Source organism: Anser brachyrhynchus, assembly GCF_964034855.1.
Source record: "Anser brachyrhynchus genome assembly, chromosome: 2".
In the NCBI taxonomy this organism is placed as follows: Eukaryota; Metazoa; Chordata; class Aves; order Anseriformes; family Anatidae; genus Anser; species Anser brachyrhynchus.
Genome location: NC_137695.1, coordinates 63,157,960 through 63,178,830, shown reverse-complemented (window position 1 = coordinate 63,178,830; position 20,871 = coordinate 63,157,960). Strand labels below are relative to the sequence as shown.

The 20,871-nt window shown below is 37.1% G+C and overlaps 2 protein-coding genes across 24 annotated transcripts in view; one reads left to right on the top strand and one right to left on the bottom strand.

The window, feature by feature from the left end:
• BBS9 (Bardet-Biedl syndrome 9) overlaps positions 1–14,233 on the bottom strand; it is a 289,323-nt gene extending 275,090 nt beyond the window's left edge. For 3 of the 19 annotated variants that reach the window (XR_013947655.1, XM_080582938.1, XM_080582927.1), the window contains exons 1-5: positions 14,051–14,228; positions 12,777–12,891; positions 10,561–10,711; positions 9,339–9,403; positions 6,608–6,721 (exon numbers count right to left, since the gene is read on the bottom strand). Coding sequence is in view for 17 of the 19 variants with exons in the window: in XM_080582938.1 (XP_080439064.1) it covers positions 6,608–6,721; positions 9,339–9,403; positions 10,561–10,711; positions 12,777–12,882 (436 nt within the window). In the remaining 2 variants the exon portion in view is untranslated. Of the gene's footprint in view, positions 1–6,607; positions 6,722–9,338; positions 9,404–10,560; positions 10,712–12,776; positions 12,892–13,412; positions 13,565–13,884; positions 14,020–14,050 lie in introns of those variants that run through there. The other 16 variants (XM_080582925.1, XM_080582923.1, XM_080582924.1 and 13 more) reach the window with 13 other exon arrangements.
• Positions 14,234–14,446: 213 nt separating this feature from the next.
• The window catches only part of NT5C3A (5'-nucleotidase, cytosolic IIIA), a 28,020-nt gene continuing 21,595 nt past the window's right edge, over positions 14,447–20,871 (top strand). The window contains exons 1-2 of one of the 5 annotated variants that reach the window (XM_080582989.1): positions 14,448–14,635; positions 19,821–19,868. In XM_080582989.1, the coding sequence (XP_080439115.1) occupies positions 14,498–14,635; positions 19,821–19,868 (186 nt within the window). In that variant the 5' untranslated portion in view covers positions 14,448–14,497. Of the gene's footprint in view, positions 14,643–19,820; positions 19,869–20,871 lie in introns of all 5 variants that reach the window. The other 4 variants (XM_080582988.1, XM_080582990.1, XM_080582991.1 and 1 more) reach the window with 4 other exon arrangements.

Here is a 20,871-nt window from a genome sequence, read left to right as displayed (position 1 = left end):
TTATGCCTTCCTTAAGAACTGAATGGGAGGTACACTACTGCATAAAGAATAAGGAAGAAAAGGAATTCTCATCTAAAGCAATACTACATCCAATTCACTTGCTCCATTTCATTCCATTCTTTTAACAATCTCAAATTCGCAACTCATTCATCAGAACGTTCTGGCACAAAGAATGAAGCTTTTCCCATTTTTTTTTTAGTATGAATATTCATATGCTTTCAGGTGAAACGATGAGTTTCAATTCAGCCATATAGAGTTTGAACATTTAGCATTACCAGCCCAGTAAAATATTTTAATCTATTGTATTTACTTGTCTTTAAAAATCCTAGTATATTACAGAAGACATTTCATAGATGCTCTCCAGTATAATAGTTCTAAACCAGCAAGCCTCATGCTGCATCTAAGTGTGTGCACTGTTTTAAAACTTGTACGGGTGTCTCCACACCACAGAGCAACCACAGAAGTGTAAGCACGTCCTTGCTCACAGTAGATAAACTCTTCAACTCAGATCTTTGATGGACAGGGTAATAAGGACAGAGCTTTTCATTTGGGTGACCAAAGATTGTACATGTGCCTAAAAAGCTCTAAAATTTTCTCACTTCTCTCCCAAACATGTAAGACAGAACTATGCAAAAACAACCTCCTGCTATTACAAACAGTGATCAGGTTCTTCAATATAATCTTACCTGATAACGTTATAAGATACTTGATTCAAATGTAAAGACACAGAATAACACACTAGACATAAAAACAGCTCACATCATCTTGGAAAGTGCTTTCTATCAGCAAACATCACTTCGTATAATGGAAGTTGAATTAACACAGCAATCTGGGGTGGCATAATTCCATGATGCCATAATAATTTTACATAAGATCAGGCTATATTACGTGATTAAATAGGTTATATAAAGTAAGATTTTTGTAGACTGGAGTCCTCTAATAATCACCGAAATATATGCCACTTTTTCAGTATCTTCAAGAAAGAGCTTACAGTAGAGTCACCTTAAGTTCTTGAAATTTTACATTTGAAATAAAACACAGACTGCGTACAATATGTTCATTACTTAAGGGCTGTGACATTTTGTGACTAGGTTAAGAGTTCACTTGGTTGAAAAAACAGTGTTCAGCACTATTAACTTACATGATTTTACCATGAATCATCCTTTCTAAAAGGATCCATATGCTAGAATAATGGTGTTGCAAAAGAAACTCAATTTACAGCTTTAAGATGACAACAAAAAATTTAGAATTATGAAATCCTGATATATGTAGACATTCTACATAATAAATGTAATGAATTAAAAATTAAGTTCAATTTTTCAAACCCTGTGCTCAAGATCAAGAATTCTTTTTCTAAGTATATAATTATATACTTCCTACATCACTTCTTGATAGCTTTCATGTCTTTCATGTTTTCATTTTAGTTTCAGTATTCAGAGACATCAGGAAACAAAAGTAAAGCTATAGCACCAAAGAAGTTCTATAATACAGTCATTCCCTTTGCCAGAGGTTTTTCCACATTCTAAGTAACTGACAACTAACTATGCCTACAACGAGCCTGATTTATACTTCAGGCCTTGCAGGTTGTTTCTTCCCCCCATTCACTTTTTTAAAGCTTTTCTATTAGCTTTGTTTAGAAGTCTAGTTAAACATGCAAGAGATTTCTTGTTTTCATTTCCCACATCCCTGGCCTTTTGACTTTTATTTTCAGCAAAACTGTTAAGTTCACTTTGCCTTTTTGCTAAAATGCTACAACCAACAAAATACATTTTATTTTAATCAATAAAACACTTTTTAATCAGCTTTTCAGAAAGTGCTATTGTATTTTCATTAAGTCTTGCAGTAAATACACCTGTAGAATCAGTTCAAGTATAAAACCAGTTGTAGAGAGGCAGTGCACTAACGAAAACATGTAGTGAGGGGACCATCTAGTGGTGACTTAACCACATTCCACGCAATTCTAGAACAAAAGCACCCATTCTCTGGGAGTAGGTGGACAAGTTTTTTCAGTTTTGGTCTGTCTTTATTTTATAGCTTCAATAATTTATTTTATTTAGATTTCAGCTTTCTATGCTCAGACTACGTGAATGGATTTGCTGATTTTCAACATGTTCCTGTTATAAAAATAACTATGCCAGTTCCATATATATGGAAGCTGCTCCCAGCATCAAGTTTTTAATTTGAAAATGCTCCCATGAATGAAGTTGCTAGGAGCTAGCCTACTAAGTAGGTTTCTGTTTACCTCACAGATCTCTCTTCAGCAAGGAAATCTCTAATACCATCTTCCTTAATAAATACAAGAGACCAAAATAATCAGTCAAGAAATAACAGCTTACTTTGTATGTTTTACATCTCCATCACATCTCACCTAAATAGACTAGCAGGCTAACAGACCAAATCATAACATAACAAGGGCATGAGTACATTGATGAAAACTAGCAAGGACAGGAGAGCAAACCTTACGTTGGAGAAAGCTGACTGAAAACATGCAACACGCAACTAGTGACTGGACTCTAAGTTTTTAGTGAACATTTCAAACAACTGCAGAGACGCCCTTCCCCAGCTACCACATTAATAGAAGCTGTGAGAAATCCTCCTCCTTAATGAAGCTGCAGAGGATAGAGTAGGCACAGGGAAAGGTTTATATAAGTGCACATTTAAATACAGATGAAGAAAAGCTGGTGAACCTTCATAACCTAATTGAACCAAAAAACAGTAGCAGAGCACTTGTTTCTAAAAGCTCTATTCTGTTTAGTTTCTGAAAACCTCTGATAGGTCTCCAGGTCAGCCAACATTCAGGAGAGATTTCAGGCAGTTTCTCCAGAAGATAAGCTGCTTCGTAAATTAGAAAAACGGATTCCACTCCAATACAATCCAAAAAAAATATATAATGAAAATTGCAAGTTTGGTCTGAACAAATCTCTGTCTCTTCAGCTTTTGTAAGGGTCTTACATAATTTTCAGCAATTCAGAAAGCCAAAAAACTGCTGGATTGAAACTGAGTTCCCCTCTATACCTTGATACCTAGTTATGTAACTGTTGCCTCATTTTTACAGCAGTCACATACTCTCAGACTTGTGTACCAGCTTGTTTTATGGCATCTTCACAGTGCAGGATGGAGTAGGTGGGACTGAGAAGGTTCTTGAAGACTACAGAGTATGCTCAAGCTCTTTCCCCTCGAGGTTCTTTATAAAAAGTGGGGAAGAGAAGCCAGGAATAGGTAAACAGCGAAGGTGGGTGAGGTTTATTTTCCTCAAAGGAAATTGAAACTTCCTCCAAAGTTTCAAGAGGAATTTCCAAAGGAATAAGCAGCTGAAAACAAACTACCCACTACAAAGGTCAAAATGGATGCGCTAACTCTGGAACAGTAGATGGGAATCATGTGCTGGCTTTACATCCAGATTTTCAAAACGGACTATGCAACCTTACAGCATCAAGAGACTAACAAAGCACTTTGCATCCCAGTTAAGGCCACAGCTACAGTGGCCTGCTAGACAGCACAGACTGTAATTGCATGTGGGTAGAAATCATATTACAAGTGACTACAGAAGAAATCTGAATGCCAAGATGTATTTTATTTGTGGTAAGGGCAAGCAGTGAAGGGGTCATTTTCTTCAGTTTCCATTAAACTGACAGGCAACTGTTTGGAAGCAGTTCAATAAGAAAGTAAGAACAAAAGAAATACAGAGTAGTAACTAGAACCCAAAGAACTCCTAGTCCCAAGAAAGGACAGAAAACCCTCAAAAATATCACTTGTACTGGTGTCCAATAAGTGTACAAAAATTCAATTCTATTTTTCTTTTACTGGTATCAACTGGTATGCCTGTGGAGAATGAGTTCCTTTACTACTAAAGGTATAGGATTAGGAGCTCCATGGAAAGAAACAAAAAAATCCAGCATTGTCTTCAACAAGAGAAATCTAAGACTGAGCAACTTCATAGATCAAGTGCCCTGTCGACTCCTGCAGCATTCTTCTTTGCTTCCTCAGATGAAAGATTATGTTCCTGGGGGATTTACATTCCCTTTCCTCCCCTGACACTCCCACAGCATGCTTTCCTTGTACTCGTGTTCAACTGCCATTCTCCTGTGTCTGCTCCAGTAGCTCTGTAAACATGACCTCTGAAGTGCCTCTTTCACCTTCTCATTGTTTCAAGGATGCTTGAATACAGCAATAAGAAAAAAGACACATTAGTCACAGCAGTAACAGAGAAGGCTATAAATATAAAAACCCTCCCTGTGTTTTGTTAGTCCACTTCTAGAGTATGGTGTAGAGGTCAGACTGCTAGCAAAGCAAGCTTACTGCTGCACGCTTACAGCACTTCCACCATTATGAATTAACCTCCACTGAAGGTGAGAGAGACTTAGCAGATGCCTGGCCAGGATTCTAGAAGTCTGGAAGTCACATAGTCAAATAAAATATTTATTCACAGGCTGCAGTTGGCTCTCAGTTGCAGCACAGAAGATCTGCCAAAGAAACAAACACACAGATAGCACAACAGGCCAGACCAGGACAGGTATCTGTTTACTAAAGTTAACAGCCCTTGGTAGACCTTCTTTCCAGATCACTCTGACTGGTCTTGCAAGATGGAAAATATCCACAACATCGTCATTCGTAACCCTCAAGGAGAGAATGAGATGCTTAAAGATGGTACTTAAAAAAAATCATGGCAAAAGGCTAGGGATGAGACTAGAAGTATAACTAGATTTCTTGTCAAGGCTAGACACTCCAGAAAAGACACAAAGATGGACATTCAATTCAGAAAAGCCATAAAAAAGCCACACAAAATTCAGATGATTTTCCAGTGTCCACTTCACCTATTTCTCTGATGCTTCAATGCCTGCCTTAGTGAATGATCAAGCTGCTGATAGCAAGCTACTATGAATTTCCCATATTTAGGTCTTAAATAAAAAGCTTCTTTATCTTATGATAGGAATGGGGATTATTTATAAATCTCTTCTGTCATTGTTTATTAACATTCTTGCAATCTCAAAACAAGACTTGAGGCCACTCTTTTCCCACAGCAATCAACACACTATTGCAAACTGGAACATGAGGAAGAAAGGAAAAAGGAGAGCAGTCTGACATGCTGGGACAGAAGCACTACTAGGAATCAGGAGAAGCAGAACTTACCAGAGCTCCCTTTGCTGTTCCTTCTGCTTTGTCTGTCAGGACTGGCTCATAATTTGAACGTCCTAGGTGTTGAGAAGTGTTTGTCTAGACGAATAGGTTCTGAAGTAATTACTACCCTTTTCTCTAGCTTGCAAAGATGTTCTCTTCATTTTGTGACTTGCATCCCACACAGGTTTTGATAAGGTATCTATAGATACATCCAGTATAGATACATCTATAGATACATCCAGTATCAAGACTGAGCTGGTGGTTAGACCTCTACCCAGAATCTCCATGGTAAACATGCATGTCACAGAAATCCAGAGTTTATTCTGCACAACTGAATGGTGGTAAAAAGGTATTTTGTCTTATCCCTCCACCACACACTAATAACTCTTAGTTTATATTCCCTTGATATATCCATTACTGCAATCCCATTGTAGCATGACAGGAATCACACTATTACCTCTTCTCAGTTTTAGGAAACTCTGTATCTTCTTTTTAAAGTTAGCACAAATAAGCCCATGAACTATACACTATACACTCACCCCCTCAAGCTATTCATAGCATTTCTCACTTTCTCATCCACATGACTTAAGAGTCAGTAATTTCTCCAAGGTGCTTGTGCAAAATTAGTAGGTGAAAGCCTCTTCAATCAGCATGAATTGTGGTTAGCCTAATTCAAGCCCAGAGACAAGCCTGAGTTTAGGGTTAATCTTCTAGTAATAATCTTATAGTGCATTATCACAGCCCCAGAACTGTGGGGTCATATGCATGTATCTATCATATACTCAAAAGACTTTTTGCCTCAGTAAAGTAGCATTATTTTGTAAAAAGCTTAAGCACATTACTTGTGCAGACAACTACTATCCCCCATTGTTGCTAGGGAAGCTTGTCTTCTGAAGAGAAATTGCTGTCATGTAGAGCAAACCTAAATGATTCCAGATCAGAATATAAAATAGTACTCATAATGGTGTCACAAGTTGAACAAAGACTGTAGCTTTGAATATGTTTAATAGATTTCAAATACACCATAAATATTACTTTCCACTGTTATGTATTTCCAATCATAGTTTGTTTTATTTATTTTTTCAGTCTGTATTATGCATCTCTAAAGAGACTCAGTAGTTTAGGTTCAGAGAATGGAAGTGTTGACTTATTCCTTCATCTGGGATAAGAAAGCTACAGAAAAGCAAAATTGAATTAAAGCAAGGAAGAAAATAATTACTTTGGATATTAAGATATTTTATTTTTTAAAAATCAGTATTATCCTTATAAGTTCATATCTTGTTCAAGATATAAGAAAACTATTTTGTGTTTAATATTCTTTGCCTCATTTTAACTCCCCCAACCCCCTACATCAGATAAAAGATTATCATTTAGAAAGATGGTCTCCCCTCTAGTTAACAATAGCCTGCAGCCCTTCAAGACTTAAGTTAACCCTCAACTATTCACAGGTAAACAAATAATTATAAAGAATATGCAGCAAGGAGCTTACCTTTTACACCACCAAATGGTCCATAAGTCATATTGCAAGCAGTTCTTTGAAGATTATGTTCATACATCAATTTAATCTGATACTGGTTCCCATGTTCCACATTCCCCTGAGTTCCTACCAAAAAAAAAGTATATATTTCACATCCTTTATCCATGCAATTTAGAAAAAGGAGTATCAGTTTAAAGAGCAACCTGAAAAGCTGTAACTTACTCCTAATGACTTCAACATGAGGGCTGAAATTGCTGTTTTCTTAAAAGAAAAAGAATTCTCAAAGGCCAGAACCACAGCTAAGGTCCCAATATACTAACTGTTGTATAAAGATTTAGCAAGATGCTGAAGTTTTATTGTTCAATAGTTTTCTTCAAGTTAGGCACACCTTTAAGATCAGAAAAAGCCTACTCAAGATGGGAGGATTCTTAAAATTCTCCCTTTTATTCAGTGGATATACTATATCTAACAAAACAGGATGAATTGTAAATGTCTTTGCCTCAAATTGAGCTGTAGCCAGTTATAAGTTGTTGGTTTTTTTGAAGAGCTATGTTTAGGGTACATTTATCACTTGCCTTTACTCAGTCTGAAATTCAATGCAGTGATTAAGAGTGCAAAGAGACACACACACATAGTAACAGCAATAATTTTATCATACATGTCACATTCTCAAAAGCATCTGCATAAACTAGTTTCCTGACCCCTTCACAGAAATAGCAGAAATTCAAGAAGCCTTTCTAAAGAAACTGAAGTCAAGGCTCACCTTTTAATAATCAAGAATCTTTTCTGCCTGCCCACAAAGAAAAATACTCAGAGTTTTTCATTGTATAGAGTAACACTTCAGGAATCATATCAGCAAGCCAAAAAAAATAAAACAAAAAACTTTGAGAACATTTACATCAGCATAGAAAAAAAGATTTCTTGAGCAAATGAGATCTAAGCTAAGCCTATCACAACTTCAGATATGCAAAGATTACTTCAACACTCATCTTAAACAACGTGCCATGAAAGATTTGTAACTCATGCTAACCTTTTAGGCAACTGCTCCAACTAAAATCCACTACAGCTCTTAAGCTGTTACCATGAAGGTAGGCCCACATTCAAGAAAAGTTTAGAACAGACAGAGGAAAGCCCTGGCTGGATGAGTAGCTAACTGAAGAGCAATATCAGAGGAAAAACAATCAAGAAGGTAGTCAGTCTGCACATACTAACGATAATACAAGATCCAGGCCATACTTTAGTTAGCCTTGAAGGATGCTTTCATTCATACAGGAGAAACAGCATAGATTTGCTTTATTATGAATAACAAACATATGGTGATGTGTATAAAACAGGTAAAATCCCACTTTATGACACTGAAATTTGCTGTGGAAGCATAAAGAAATAGTGATCTTTGGTTTTTGAAGGAGCTGGTTCAAGAGTTTGAGAAGTTCTGATAATAAAGTTACTATCACAGTATGAATGCTCACCAATTAGTATGAAATATCTATTAAAGGACTGTAAAACTATTACTTTGGTCTTTAAACCACATAGACAGCATATTATAATTAGAAAGAGTTCTAAACTGACCTATTTGTTGTATGCTGTTAATGAAAGTATTAAATTGTTTTAATAAAAGTTATACTGGTAGGCAACAACTCTAAAACTTAAGTACCATTACAGAGAAGCACAAGTATGGAAGTGGCATTATATCTCAAAGTATTACCCCTCAACAAAGACCAACTTTACAGGTGTCTCCATGTAGGATAACTAGAAGGCAGATAGGTTATGAAGACATGCTGTCCTTTCAGATTTTATCTGCCCACTGAGCTATGAACAGGAAGTAAGCTGCTCCTAGAAGTAAACTATGCTTTCACAGTGAAAGCAACTCCAGCTGTCACTGCACAGAGGTGAACAATATGTAGTTGTCTACTGAATTTTTAAGACAAGGATACAGTCAGTAGAACTCATATCTGTGCTTTGCACATGTACTAGAAAGAATTGAACGCACAGAATATTTCGTGACTTGTCTCTTTATATACTGCATGAACATAGCACTTAGATTTCCAGACAGAGGCAATAGGAAAAAAGAGGATTTAAAGAAAAACCCATTGTAATTTCACCTTTTTACCAATGTTAACCTCTTATCTTCAACTGGGCTGCATTACCAATCTTCTGGCTTTCTCGGAAGTTCAGAATTATAATTTTTTCATACTTAAAAAGATAGGTAAACTGTCATTAAACAACCACTTGACCATTAGCATGCTGAATAGTAACAGTTATTTCTAAAACTGTAACAAGCACTAGTTATTCACAAGCAGAAGTTTTACCATACGTCTACGTACATTCAGACAAATCCTTCATAACATGCAGACACTGCACCAGCTAAGACTCATAACTAATCTTTGTAAGCAATGCCATGGCTTCTATAAGAAGTCATTGTTATCAGATCAACTCCATCTTCCTGTGGGAGATCAAGTAGAACAACACAAAAAAAAAAGCAGGACTCCAGCACTGCCGATTGCAGACACACATCACAGTATCTCAAGCACCAAGCAGATCACCAGGTCATTAGCCACCAGGAGATATTTGGATATAATTACTAACGCTTCTTCTTCTTACATGAGTGAGTGCTAGAAGATGACGACTGCAGCTCTTCAGGGATGATGAACAAACACTCTGTATATTCCAAGCTTCGCATTTAACCTGATCCAACTTTAGAATGAACCTAAAACCACAAGATAGTTTGCATCTGTAAACTAACCTGAAACAGCATATACACAGAGTTTTCGGCAGTGCAACACAGCCAGATGAAGTCCTTCAGTACCACTGTAAAAAAGGGAGCAGAAAAAAAACTAATTGTTTTAAGATAAATTTCAAGTAAAATGCATGAGATAAAAATTCAAAATCACTGTCAAAATGTCAACATTACTTTCAAGTGTTGGCCAGGTTTAAGAGTATTAAATGTGAACATAAAACAACCAAGAACTAATCTTCCTAAATTTGAAGCTACTTTCAAAATTAAAATGAATCCTTACAGAACATTTTTTCAGATTTAAGTATGAAAAGCAAGTCAGCTATTTTCCCAGTTTAGCTTGAAAACCATTCCAAACAAGATGCTGTTTCCTCTCAACTTCTCAACTCTTCAAAAAACTAAATGGATGGGAAGATCATTATTTCAGACAAGTACTATTCAGCAGCCACATAAATTGTTTTTAAAATTCAGTTTTGTACTACTTGCAAAACTAAATCAATTAAACTATTCACTTTCCTCTTGCCCCCAAATTAAGTAGTACTTTCTGTTGGGAAGGTTCTTGTGCTAAAATGAAATAAAAAGTTTTAGATCTCTTCACAAGCCAAAGCATTATCATTTCTGCACAAGGCCAGTCCATGAGTACTTAAAGAACAAATTCCAACAGACGTAGGCCTTTTGGCAGATGGCCTTTGGTCTTGAAAAAAATTCAGCGGACTCTTCCCATGGTAAGTACAGGCTTGACTCATAGTTTAGAATGATATTTTCTCTCATGTAGATTCTCTTATATCTAATTAAATATAGAGCCTTTTCCTTAGGGCCATAGTATTTCTCCTCTATCTGGACACTTATTTCCATTAAATTTCTTAGCATTAAAGATCTTCAATCTTCTATCAAACATCCCAAAACTGGCCAATGTTACATCTTAAAACACCAGAAATTACTGAAATTTTCTGTTAACACCTAAAAAAAAGTATTTTTTTTCCTGTTCCATGCACTTCAAAAAAAGAAATACAAGTACCTGAAAGATTTTCCTTCAGTTAGACATTAAGCAAAAAAATCTCTTACGAAGATGGTTCAACAAGCAGACCAAATGCATACTATGGTATTCACATATGCAATCAATAGGCATCAATATGGAAACTGAAGCCACTCCCCACCACCCAAAACAAAGAAAGTAAAACATATCTAACCCTTAAATAATGATCAGCAACACATGCTGTTGTTTACTTACGAAACAAATTTTCCCACTTCCACCTGCAGTATTGGTTCTTGTAACTGCACTTCCAAGAGTAAGTCTTCAGCTTGCACGTCATCCCCAGGTTTCACAGGATGTGGATGAAAGATTCGGAGATAACCCATATAACTGCCCACAATAATTTTATCTATAAAAAAATAACCAAATGAGATTACAAAATACAATAATGCATGTAGAACTAGATTTAGTGCAGAAGTGCTCCAAAGAATACCCTAAAATGAAAGAACATTTCCATGATTCAATTAACATTGATTATGTTCTGTCTTCTAGACAGAGCAATTAGTAATTAGGTTAACAGTAATGAGTTTTTCTTCTCACCAATGTAAGCCTGACACCAAAGGGTTCAAAATAGCAGTCATAATGGTGGTAGCACTGACCTTTGTTACCACTCTATAATTCTAAACTGACATTCACACTTGTTAGGAAAAACGTCACTTTGTTTTTTGATAGTAATTCAAACTTTTAGCTTCAACAACTAGGATTTGTGTTTATATGTATTGCACCAGCGGAACTGCTAAAATTTAAGACTGGATTTGTGTGTGTGTTAGCAGTTCCAAACTAAATCCAGATAATTACTACATCAGGTCAACAGATCAAAACAAGAAAGCAAGGCCTTGAGATCACCTGCTCTTGATACAGTTTGCTTACCTCAAAGTGAAGTACAATAGCTAGGTTTATTCTGGGATCAGTATTTTAAACAAGCATGCATTTGCTAACAACAAAAAAAATATTAATTAAAAAAAAAAAAGAACTACCTCCCACGATAACTGCTAACAACCTAATGGTGTAGCTGGGACTTATTTCCTTCAGATATAGGGCAACTTTATCAATGAAGATCAAATCCAAATCCAGTAGAATTTGTCTGTAAGTCAGGACAATTGACTAATGCTCCCAAACCAAGTTCACCAGTCTCTAAAGGTTTGGCATAGTTCCACAGGACCCCAAGTCAATAGTTCAGAACAGTTGCCTGCACCCTCTCTTCTCCAACCACAAAAAAAAACTTGCACCCACAAGTCCCTTATTCAGAGAATATTGTCCACTTCCTCCACTTATCTTTTCCTCAGCTCTGTAACAAGTATTCCAACAGCAGTAAATTAAGAATGGTATAACTTGTATGATTAAGCCTATTTTAGAATTTCTTAAAAATACTTAAGCTTATCTAAGTAAGGATATTTTGCCCTATCGTTTGGCTAGTGAAACTAGCTGCATTCACTTTTGGTTCTGAACTCCAGACAAAAAGGAGCCTGGTTTTAAAAGATACAATGTTACAATGTTTATTACAAAGGAATTTGTTACAAGTGTTTACTTACTAATTTACTAGAAGTTTAGTAAATAAACATTTTATTGTTACTAATAAAAAGACTGCTACTCCCACAATGCTATTTAAGCCCTGCTTTTATATCAGTTACATTTTTTCCATTAAGAAAAGATTCTACCTGTAACACCCTCAGTTCAATTCCATTTGAAAAAGTTAATGTAAAACAGTAACATAACTCAACTTTGTTAAAATCCTCCTGAAAAGGAGAAGTCTAGCAATGGTGAAATCAAACTCAAGAACCTCTACTAAGCACAAACAAAGACGTGAGATAGGCACGACAGTCTCATATAGAAAGTCCCAAGTATTTAAATATATACACAAGAACTCTCCCTGACAGCAAAGATCATGACTGGTGTAAACATTCCCTCATAAAGAGGCATCGTTTCAGTTCCACACTTCACTTTCATATTATTAGTGACTATGTAAAAAGGCAGGGTTTATGCAGAGTCACTTATTTCAATGTCCTCATATTTTCCACACACAAATGGCTGTTTTCTGGTTCTAAATAATTTCTTAGCTTGTTAATCCTCACCCTCCTTTTTAAACTCTTTCACCCATAAGCTCCTTTAATGACTGATGTAGTTGCATCCATGACAAATTTAAAAAGTTTTGTTTTAAAGATATCTACCACTGAAAAAATAAAACATGAGAGAAACTACTACTGAACACAAGAAAGAATTTAGATGTTTAGAAACCCAGAAACATACCAGACAAATGGCACTGTATGCATCTTATTAATTCTACAAGGACACATTAAAAATAGCAGACAAACTGACTAGTCTGGCTAACAAGTTTTCAGTACACGTTGATTTGGTAAAAGTAAACCTGCAGCTGCATAGCTTAGGAGTCATCAGCCAACTAATTCTGATTTTACCTTGGCCACTGTTATCAACATCAGCAACACACAGACAGCCTTGATCAAATTCTTCCTTTTCTCCAAGTGTTGTGGACCACCAGTCTCGAGCTTTAAACAAGGACATTCTTCTTCACTGGAAAGGAAACAAACTGTTGTTAAAATCCATACTAACATAAACATCAGTTCAAACAAACATCCTTTTTCTTTGGTAACAACTAAGTATGTTTCATCTGTTAGTTTCACATTGCTCTAGTGGAAGCTGAATACATGTCAATTTCAGATGTTTCTGATCATGTACTTTAAAAAAAATTCTTGTCATGAATTCACAGACTAATTGTGATGGACTAGCATTAGAAAATAAAAAAGCAAAAGAGTTGCAATTTTTTAAAGCTGTTAGAAACCTTTTGTAAAAAGCACTAAACCAGTCATTTAAAAGTTTTTAAAGTCACAGAGCCGAGGTTCTCTTGCTTACCAAGGGAAAAAAGCAAAAGTATGATTTTGATGTTGGTCCTCCATAATAGTTTATTTTAGAAAAGTGAACAAAGATATAAACAGCATCAAAACCTCTACTGATTAATCGCCTTGAAGATGCCCTAGTGACGTAACCAAAGAACTTGGCCAGACAGGGCACAAATCAGCTTTTCTGCTCCTTACCTGCTGCTATTTTAAGAATCAGCAAACACAACTAATCCTTTTGTGTGCTGCTCGCTAATAACATTACCCTAGTTCAAAACTCACAGCTCCTTGCCCGTGTTTTGTGCCAGCTACACCTCCAGGAACACAGAATCACAGAACGGCTCGGGCTGGAAGGGACCTTAAAGACCATCCAGTTCCAACCCCCTGCCATAGGCAGGGACACCTCCCACCAGACCAGGTTGGCCAAAGCCCCATCCAGCCTGGCCTTGAACACCTGCAGGGATGGGGCATCCACAGTTTCTCTGGGCAGCCTGTGCCAGTGCCTCACCACTCTCTGAGTGAAGAATTTTTCTCCTAACGTCTAATCTAAATCTGCCCTCTTTTGGTTTGAGATCATTTCCCCTTGTCCTACCATTATCTTCCCGAGTAAAGAGCCCTACTCCATCCTTTTTATACGCCCCCTTTAAGCACTGAAAGCCCGCAACTTTACCACACGCTCCGCAAAGCGCAGCCAGCGCGGGCGCTTTCCGCTCCAACCTCAATTTCTTTAATGGGCTGGCAAGGAGAGATGACAAATACAGCGTAACTCCCCTGTTTCCCTGCATAAACCCACAGCCCGCAAGCCCCCGCCTTCTCCCTCTAGAGGTAACCCTTACCTGGGGGCCGGCACCGCAGCCCCCGCCCGAGGCCGGGAGATGGAGGCCCACGCCGTTACGGTCCCTTCCCTGCCGCCATTTTAGGCGCCGTTGCCAGGGCACCTTGGCAACCGCCGCCCCGGGCGGCGCTGGGAAATGTAGTTCGGTGCCGGCGGAAGCAGGGCTGGGCGCAGTGGGGGGGAGACAGTTGGGTCTTCCCACTTCTGCCCGGGGAGGGGGGTAAGCGGGGAAACAGGACATCCACTCGTATTCCAGGGGACCACCCAGCTCCTGGTGGGTACTTTCCTTTTCCAAACACTCTCTCAGAAACCTCCTCTCTTTCTCCAACGGCTGCGTTTCCCCCTTCTTTCCCCCTCTCCCCCCCTTTCCCTGCGGCTTGGTACGGCCGGGCCTGAGGCGGTGCTGCCGTTGCCGGGCGGCGGGGTCGGGCGCTTAGCGGCGGCCGCCATGGACCGCGCCGCCGTGGCCAAGATGGGGGCGGTGGCCAGCGCCAGCCTCTGCGCCCTGGTGGGCGGCGTGGTGCTGGCCCAGTACATCTTCACCATGAAGAAGAAGACGGGCAGGAAGACGAAGATCATCGAGATGGTGCGTGGTAAGGGGCCCCGCGCACGGCCGCGGGGGGAAGGAAGGAAGGACGGGGGGTGGCTCGCCGCTGCCCTTGGTGGAGTTGGTGCTGGGAGCGTTAATCGGGCGTCTGCGGGGTTGGGAGCCTTAATCGGACGTCTGCCTGGGACTGGGTGATGAAAGATCTCAGTGTGGGCACGGTGATCGCGCTGAAGTCCTTCCAAATTTGAGTTTGTCACCTGGGCAGCGCTGTGCTAAAGAACTGAACAGAAACCATCCTGTCCCTTGGTATCAGTCAGTGCCTGTTGGGGATCTCCCCTACAAAGCCTTACAAAAAGCCCAGATTCTTTATTTATTAACTTATTTATACCTGAAAACACATACTTTCCTAAAAACAACTATGTGTATGCAGACTCAGATAGACTTTCCCAAGAACAACTAAGCATGTGTATGCAGACTCAGAAATGTCTCACTTGCCTATCAAACGAAGCATTTAGCAGTGTCAGTCACACAGGGCAATTTTTGTGGCTCCAGAGCGTTATTCGGGTGAGCATTCTTAACCTAGCACAGTCCTCTTACTTGTTGCTGGAAGAAGTACTTACATGGTATTTGTCATCATCAGTCGCATGGTTTGTTCAGTGGTTTCCTTTTTGCTTTCCAGGAGCTCTCTTACAACATGTGGGAGAGCAGGAACTTTGGATGGCCAGTTTGGATAGCTTTTAGACCTATTTCTTTAAAAAAAAAAAAGACTCTGGATTCTACAGTAAGATTTTTTAAAACTCATTTGAAAACATACGGTAGAATAACACTGGTTAACTATAGAATCATAGAGTCATCGAATGGCCTCAGTTGAAAAGTTTGCAACTACTTTGTAACTATAAATTACTCTTTTTTATTTATAATACTGATAATGCTAGAATCTACTTTTATTGTGGACACTAATAAAACAAAATTTAAAAGCCTGATCATATATCAAAAGGCAGATAAAATAGTTTTCACCAACTCCTGTTCTCAATATCACAGTTGAGCTGTAGGTCAAAAAATGCCTAATAGTGCTAAGGTTGGGTCTACATTAACTTTCTCTGCAGTGTTTAAATGATGTTTCGGCTGGGAAGACTTCAACTCTTTACCTTCGTTGTAAAGATTTTGCCTTTGCTAGGAAAAAAGTATTGTGTCAATAATAAATTGATTTCTGGTAAATTAATCTCTTTGGTAAGCATTTCAGATAGCTTTTTCAGAGCTATATTCTTGGACACCGACCTGTGATCCTAAACAGATACTTCTGAAAATTCTTCATTTAGGATCACAGCTTTTTTCAACTTTAAATTACAAGGGAAAAGTAAAGCTTGTTCAGAGCATGTCAGTGTTCTCACACGGAAATATTTTACCAATTAGATTCAACACGTTAATACTATGTGCTCACTTGCAGAGCTGTCATTTCATCTAATGTTTGAGTTGGCATCTTCATCAGCTGACATCTTTAGTTCATCAGCTGCAAGTCATTCCTTCCTCAAGAAGTGAACACACGTAATCAGGCTGTGAAATTTCTCTTACTTTAAAATAAGGAAATAGCTATGTAAACATCATACCATGGATTTTAGTGTGTCAAATAAAGGTGAAAATGCATATAAGTGATATGATCTGTTTCTTTTACTTGAATATTTTGCATTCTGGAGAACTTCCTGAAATAGTTTTATCCTGATATAGTTTTAATAGATTTGAGTCAACATTTGTCGTTTACAAGACACTGTATCTATAGTACTTTATCAGGGGATAGACCTTCCTTTGAGCTTTGGGGAAAAGGTGCCTGGATGCACCTGAGGGCCTCATCACTCTCTGGGCAAGATGCTGTCCAGTGCACTGTGATCTGTAGCTATTTTGATCACCTGAGCTGGGAGTTTATATATAAACTGTAGAGTTTATACAGATAGATAGATAGATAGTTTGTTTTTTTTTTTTCTACTGATACGGCAGAATGCATTCGTACATAGAGATTTTAAGTCTGTAACTTGGTGTAAGTTAGGATGGTGGGGAGGAACAATACTGCTTTGTTGAAATGTATATTTTTCTAACATGTGAGTTACTATGTCAGGCTGGTCTTCTACATTAGATTATCCAATCTAAAATTTAGTGAATGTTGTTACCTTTTTGGTAGATTTCTTCTATTCAGATTTTCTTTAAGGAAGACTACACTTTGGTTTTAAATCCCCATTAGACTCAGAGGTGCCTTGATTTATAGCTGTTACCAAAATCAGTGGGGATCAGGCCAGTTTGCACCGTAGTTATGTGACTTTCATTCTCACCAATGTATTAGTCTTTAATTATAATTAACTACAGCAATATTTTTTTCTTAGTTAAAATCAGATGAATATAAGATCAAAATCCAAGTAAAAAGCTGAGTTATAGCAGTGTGTAAATGCTAAAAAGACGGTGACCTTTACAAATCAAATAGAATATAGATTTGACAAGCTATTGTCAGGGGTTATGATGGCAAGAATTTTTAATGGGAAAAAAAGTAGAAGGGATTCTCAAGCATAGATCAAAATATAAGGGTAGCCATGTTTCCTTTCTGAATAATATCAGTAATGAAATTCTTAGATATCTATCTCCCATTTCAGTAGGTTAATTCTTTATTAGCCTGGTACACAAATTTAAGCTTGATAAACACAGCAGAAAATTACGGCATTTTATTTGGAAGCAAAGATTTAAGTTTGGAATTCGAGTATTAATGCAATGTCTCTATTGACTGCCTAAAGTTTGCGAGTATATATTTTATCTTAAGCACTGATAAATGTAAACAGAGTTACTTTAGCTCCATTTTTGAAGTAAGAGAGGCATTAATAGTAAATATATAGCCAGTCGTGAAGTTAAGAAAACAACTATTTCTGAAAGACTGGGGAGGTATTACTATGCACAGCCAAAATGCCATTTCTGTGAAACTGTAAAAGTATTCCTGTGGTCAGGTGTATGTAAATCTTAGCTGCAAGGTTGCTAACTTTAATTTAAAGAGAAGGTTAATAATTAATTGGACTCTTAAAGCAACTTTAATAATGTTTGATAGCTACTGTAAAAAGAGGTTAAACTTTGCAGTATTACGGTAACACTCAAATCTTTGGGGTTTTTCAGGTCCCAGTCAGGTTTGCAATGAGTTTGTGTATCCTGATATAGCAAATAAATTGAACTTACAGTACACTTTGGTTTCTTACTTAGCCTTTGCGAAGTCTGTATAAACTTGACAGAAAACAGGTTCACAAGCTAGAGTGAAAAGTGTTTCTTAAGTCTTACAAAAAAGTTCCTCTTTAAGGAGTAGCCCATGCTAACTAGAATATGGAGTAAACTTAAGAAATATTGCTGAATGAAGTAACAGGGTTTTTTGTTGTTTGACTACTTCATAAAAGTTAGGTTAAAACTGTGGTCTTTTTTCAGCAACTGCTCTTTTTTTTTTCCTTCCTCTTAAAGTTTTGGAGGGTTTGTTGGTGCTTTGGTTTGTTTGTTTTGGTTTGGTTTGTTTTCTTTGGTGGTTTGGTTTGGTTTGTTTCAGGAAACTGGGCAAACTTTTAGTTACATTTACTATTTCTCCATTCTGTTCCTGAAGTTAGAAGGTCTAGTTACTTGTAAAGCAGAATTTGTATTGAATTTCAACAATGATAAATTAAAAATCAACTTAAAAAACAGTTTTTTGTTTTTAAGGAAACATTTTAACCAGCCATTGTTAAATGTTTCTAGCCAGTTTCCTTTCTAGTAAATTGCGAGAGAGAAGTGCATGACTCTTTTGCATTATTAGAATTTACCTGGAGAGAAATAAGCAAACAAATAAGAAGTAAGGTAGCTGTTATTTATCTCCTTTCTGAAGAAATAAAGGAATGTATTCTGTGAGCATGACTGTCACAAGGCTTGCGTGGGGAGATTTTCTTATTACTATTTTCTTTCACTTGTCAGTCTCTGGCAAGACTGGCTTCTTGTTTCACAGGGGATAAGAGCATTTGTACCACAGACGAAGGATACTAACCTTTACAATTGGCAGAGATAAGGTACCACTCTGCTTTACTCTTTGCTGCTAATAACTAGTTGTTACAGTCAGTGACTGAAGTCACACAGCTGTGAGTCACCCATGCCCTCCAAATGGAGAATAAAATCAAGGAGTGTGTAATATGTAACATATATGTGACACTATCCTTCAAGTATCTAAATAGTTAGTATGTGAAATTATTTCAGGTAAATATGTACTTTTTCCTCTAAAAAAATGAAGAGTTTGAGCCTCCGCAAAATGGAATCAGAAATGAGAATGGAAGGAACATGGACTCTCTCTAGGTATCATATAGGACCCTGTCACTTTCTGTGTATTGCAGTGACAATATTTAAAATGTCATGGCCTTGAAAGCTATCCAGTAAAATGATCCATGTGGCAATAATGCTGTTCCAGAAGAATGTGCTGTGATACCAACCTAAGTAATGGAAAGTAAAAGAACTTCTGAAAAATAATGCTGCCCCTACCTAGTCACATTTGGCTAGGAGTCCTTAAATCACTAGGGTTCTAGAGTAGTAGAATAATTTTAGAGTGTTGTTAAACTTTTAAAACTATATTAAAATTGACATGACATATAATTATTTCTGTAGAACTTTTGTTGTTGTTGTTTAGACTGTGTTCCCAATAGAAAAATCACATTGACAGAGTGATAAACACCAGCATTTCTAAAAGAAGCTTGCATTGCCTGTAGGCTTTTTGTACAGATAATCATAACGTAAAGTAACTTAGAATGTCGTTTGTAAAGCAACTTCATACATGCCAGGAAAAACACTTTAAACATAGTTCATGTTGATAAAACTTAAGATACTAGTAATAGCTTTTTGTTCTTGCTATAAATTAATTTGGTTGGAAATCTTAACAATTTGAATCAGAGAAGAGAAATTGACTCAAAATGTCAATGTTTTCTTCTAAAATAGGTTACAAATCAAAAAAATCTACTCTGCAGATTTTGTACTTAATAGTAATATTTGACTTTATTTAGTACAATAAACTGATGCTACAACTTAACCATCTATTTCAGAAGTAGGTCTTAATTTTCTGAAATAGCCACTGCCTTTTTTTTTTTTTTTTTTCCAATCTGTAGGTATTGAAACATATTTTTACAAGGAATGGTTACAGCAATATCAATGAAATCTTCGCTACTGACATAGTTTTTCATTTTTATCCTATTCATAACAGTTATCAAAATATGATGATGAACTACACCTGAAAATTGACCTGCGAGTAGTAAGTTTAAATAAATGTCAAAATACGATAATATATTGCAGGTATAAACTTGTTTGCTACTTTATTTTGTCTGTTGTATAAAGTGTTTCTCCAAGACAGCAAAACAATCTTTCATTATTTTGCTCTGTAAAAATGTAAAAAAAATATTTTTACCATTTCCTAAGTTCCCGGTATGTGTTAAGTTATGTTGTCAAGTGATTTTTCTCCTATTTGCAGTAACTGTCGATTACTGGTTGAGCTCCAACAGTATCTGTTCTAGTAAACCCCTTTTACAGATTAAGGCCAATAACAAATACTGAAAGTATTAAGCATGTTACTCTAAACTGTCAAATAATATGAGCAGGTTTTTAAATGTCTGAATAGACGTATCAGTGCAAATTTGTTCAGGTTATGAATTAAAGTTTAATAGCATTCCAACAATCAATTTCAAGTTAACAAAAGCTTCCAACTTTTATATTTAATAAAAGCACTGAATTGATCAGTAAAAGTGTTGAAGAGAGACAAGGTATGGATCCATGCATTTATGGGCAGGAGAATATTAGCTGGAAATTCAATAGCAATTTTTAATATACCAGTAGATGTAAACAAGTCACAATTTGTATAGGTCTGGAAAATGTTTCCAAATACCTTAACTTTTGAAGTGTCTTGCTTCAATAAACTAGAAGAGCTGTCTCTTTATTATTATCATCATCACTTGAATGAGTTGCATAATGCAAAATGTGTTTTTTTTTTTCTGTGTAGTCTGGTTTACTTCATGTTAATAGCCTTCAACCTCTCAACCCCCTTTCTTCCCTCCATGCATGCATACATAAGTGCATTTTGTGTAAGTGACAGCCTGCAAAGGGTAAGTCTTGGAGAGAGTTTAAGGAAAAATATCCTGCGAGAAGCAGCCTGTCAAGATTTTATTGCTGTAATGTGGTGCATTTGTCAGATGGTGCTTAATTTTCAAGCTGGAAATTCTAGCATATTTAGCTGCAGTAGACAGCGATGAACAGCAGGTGGC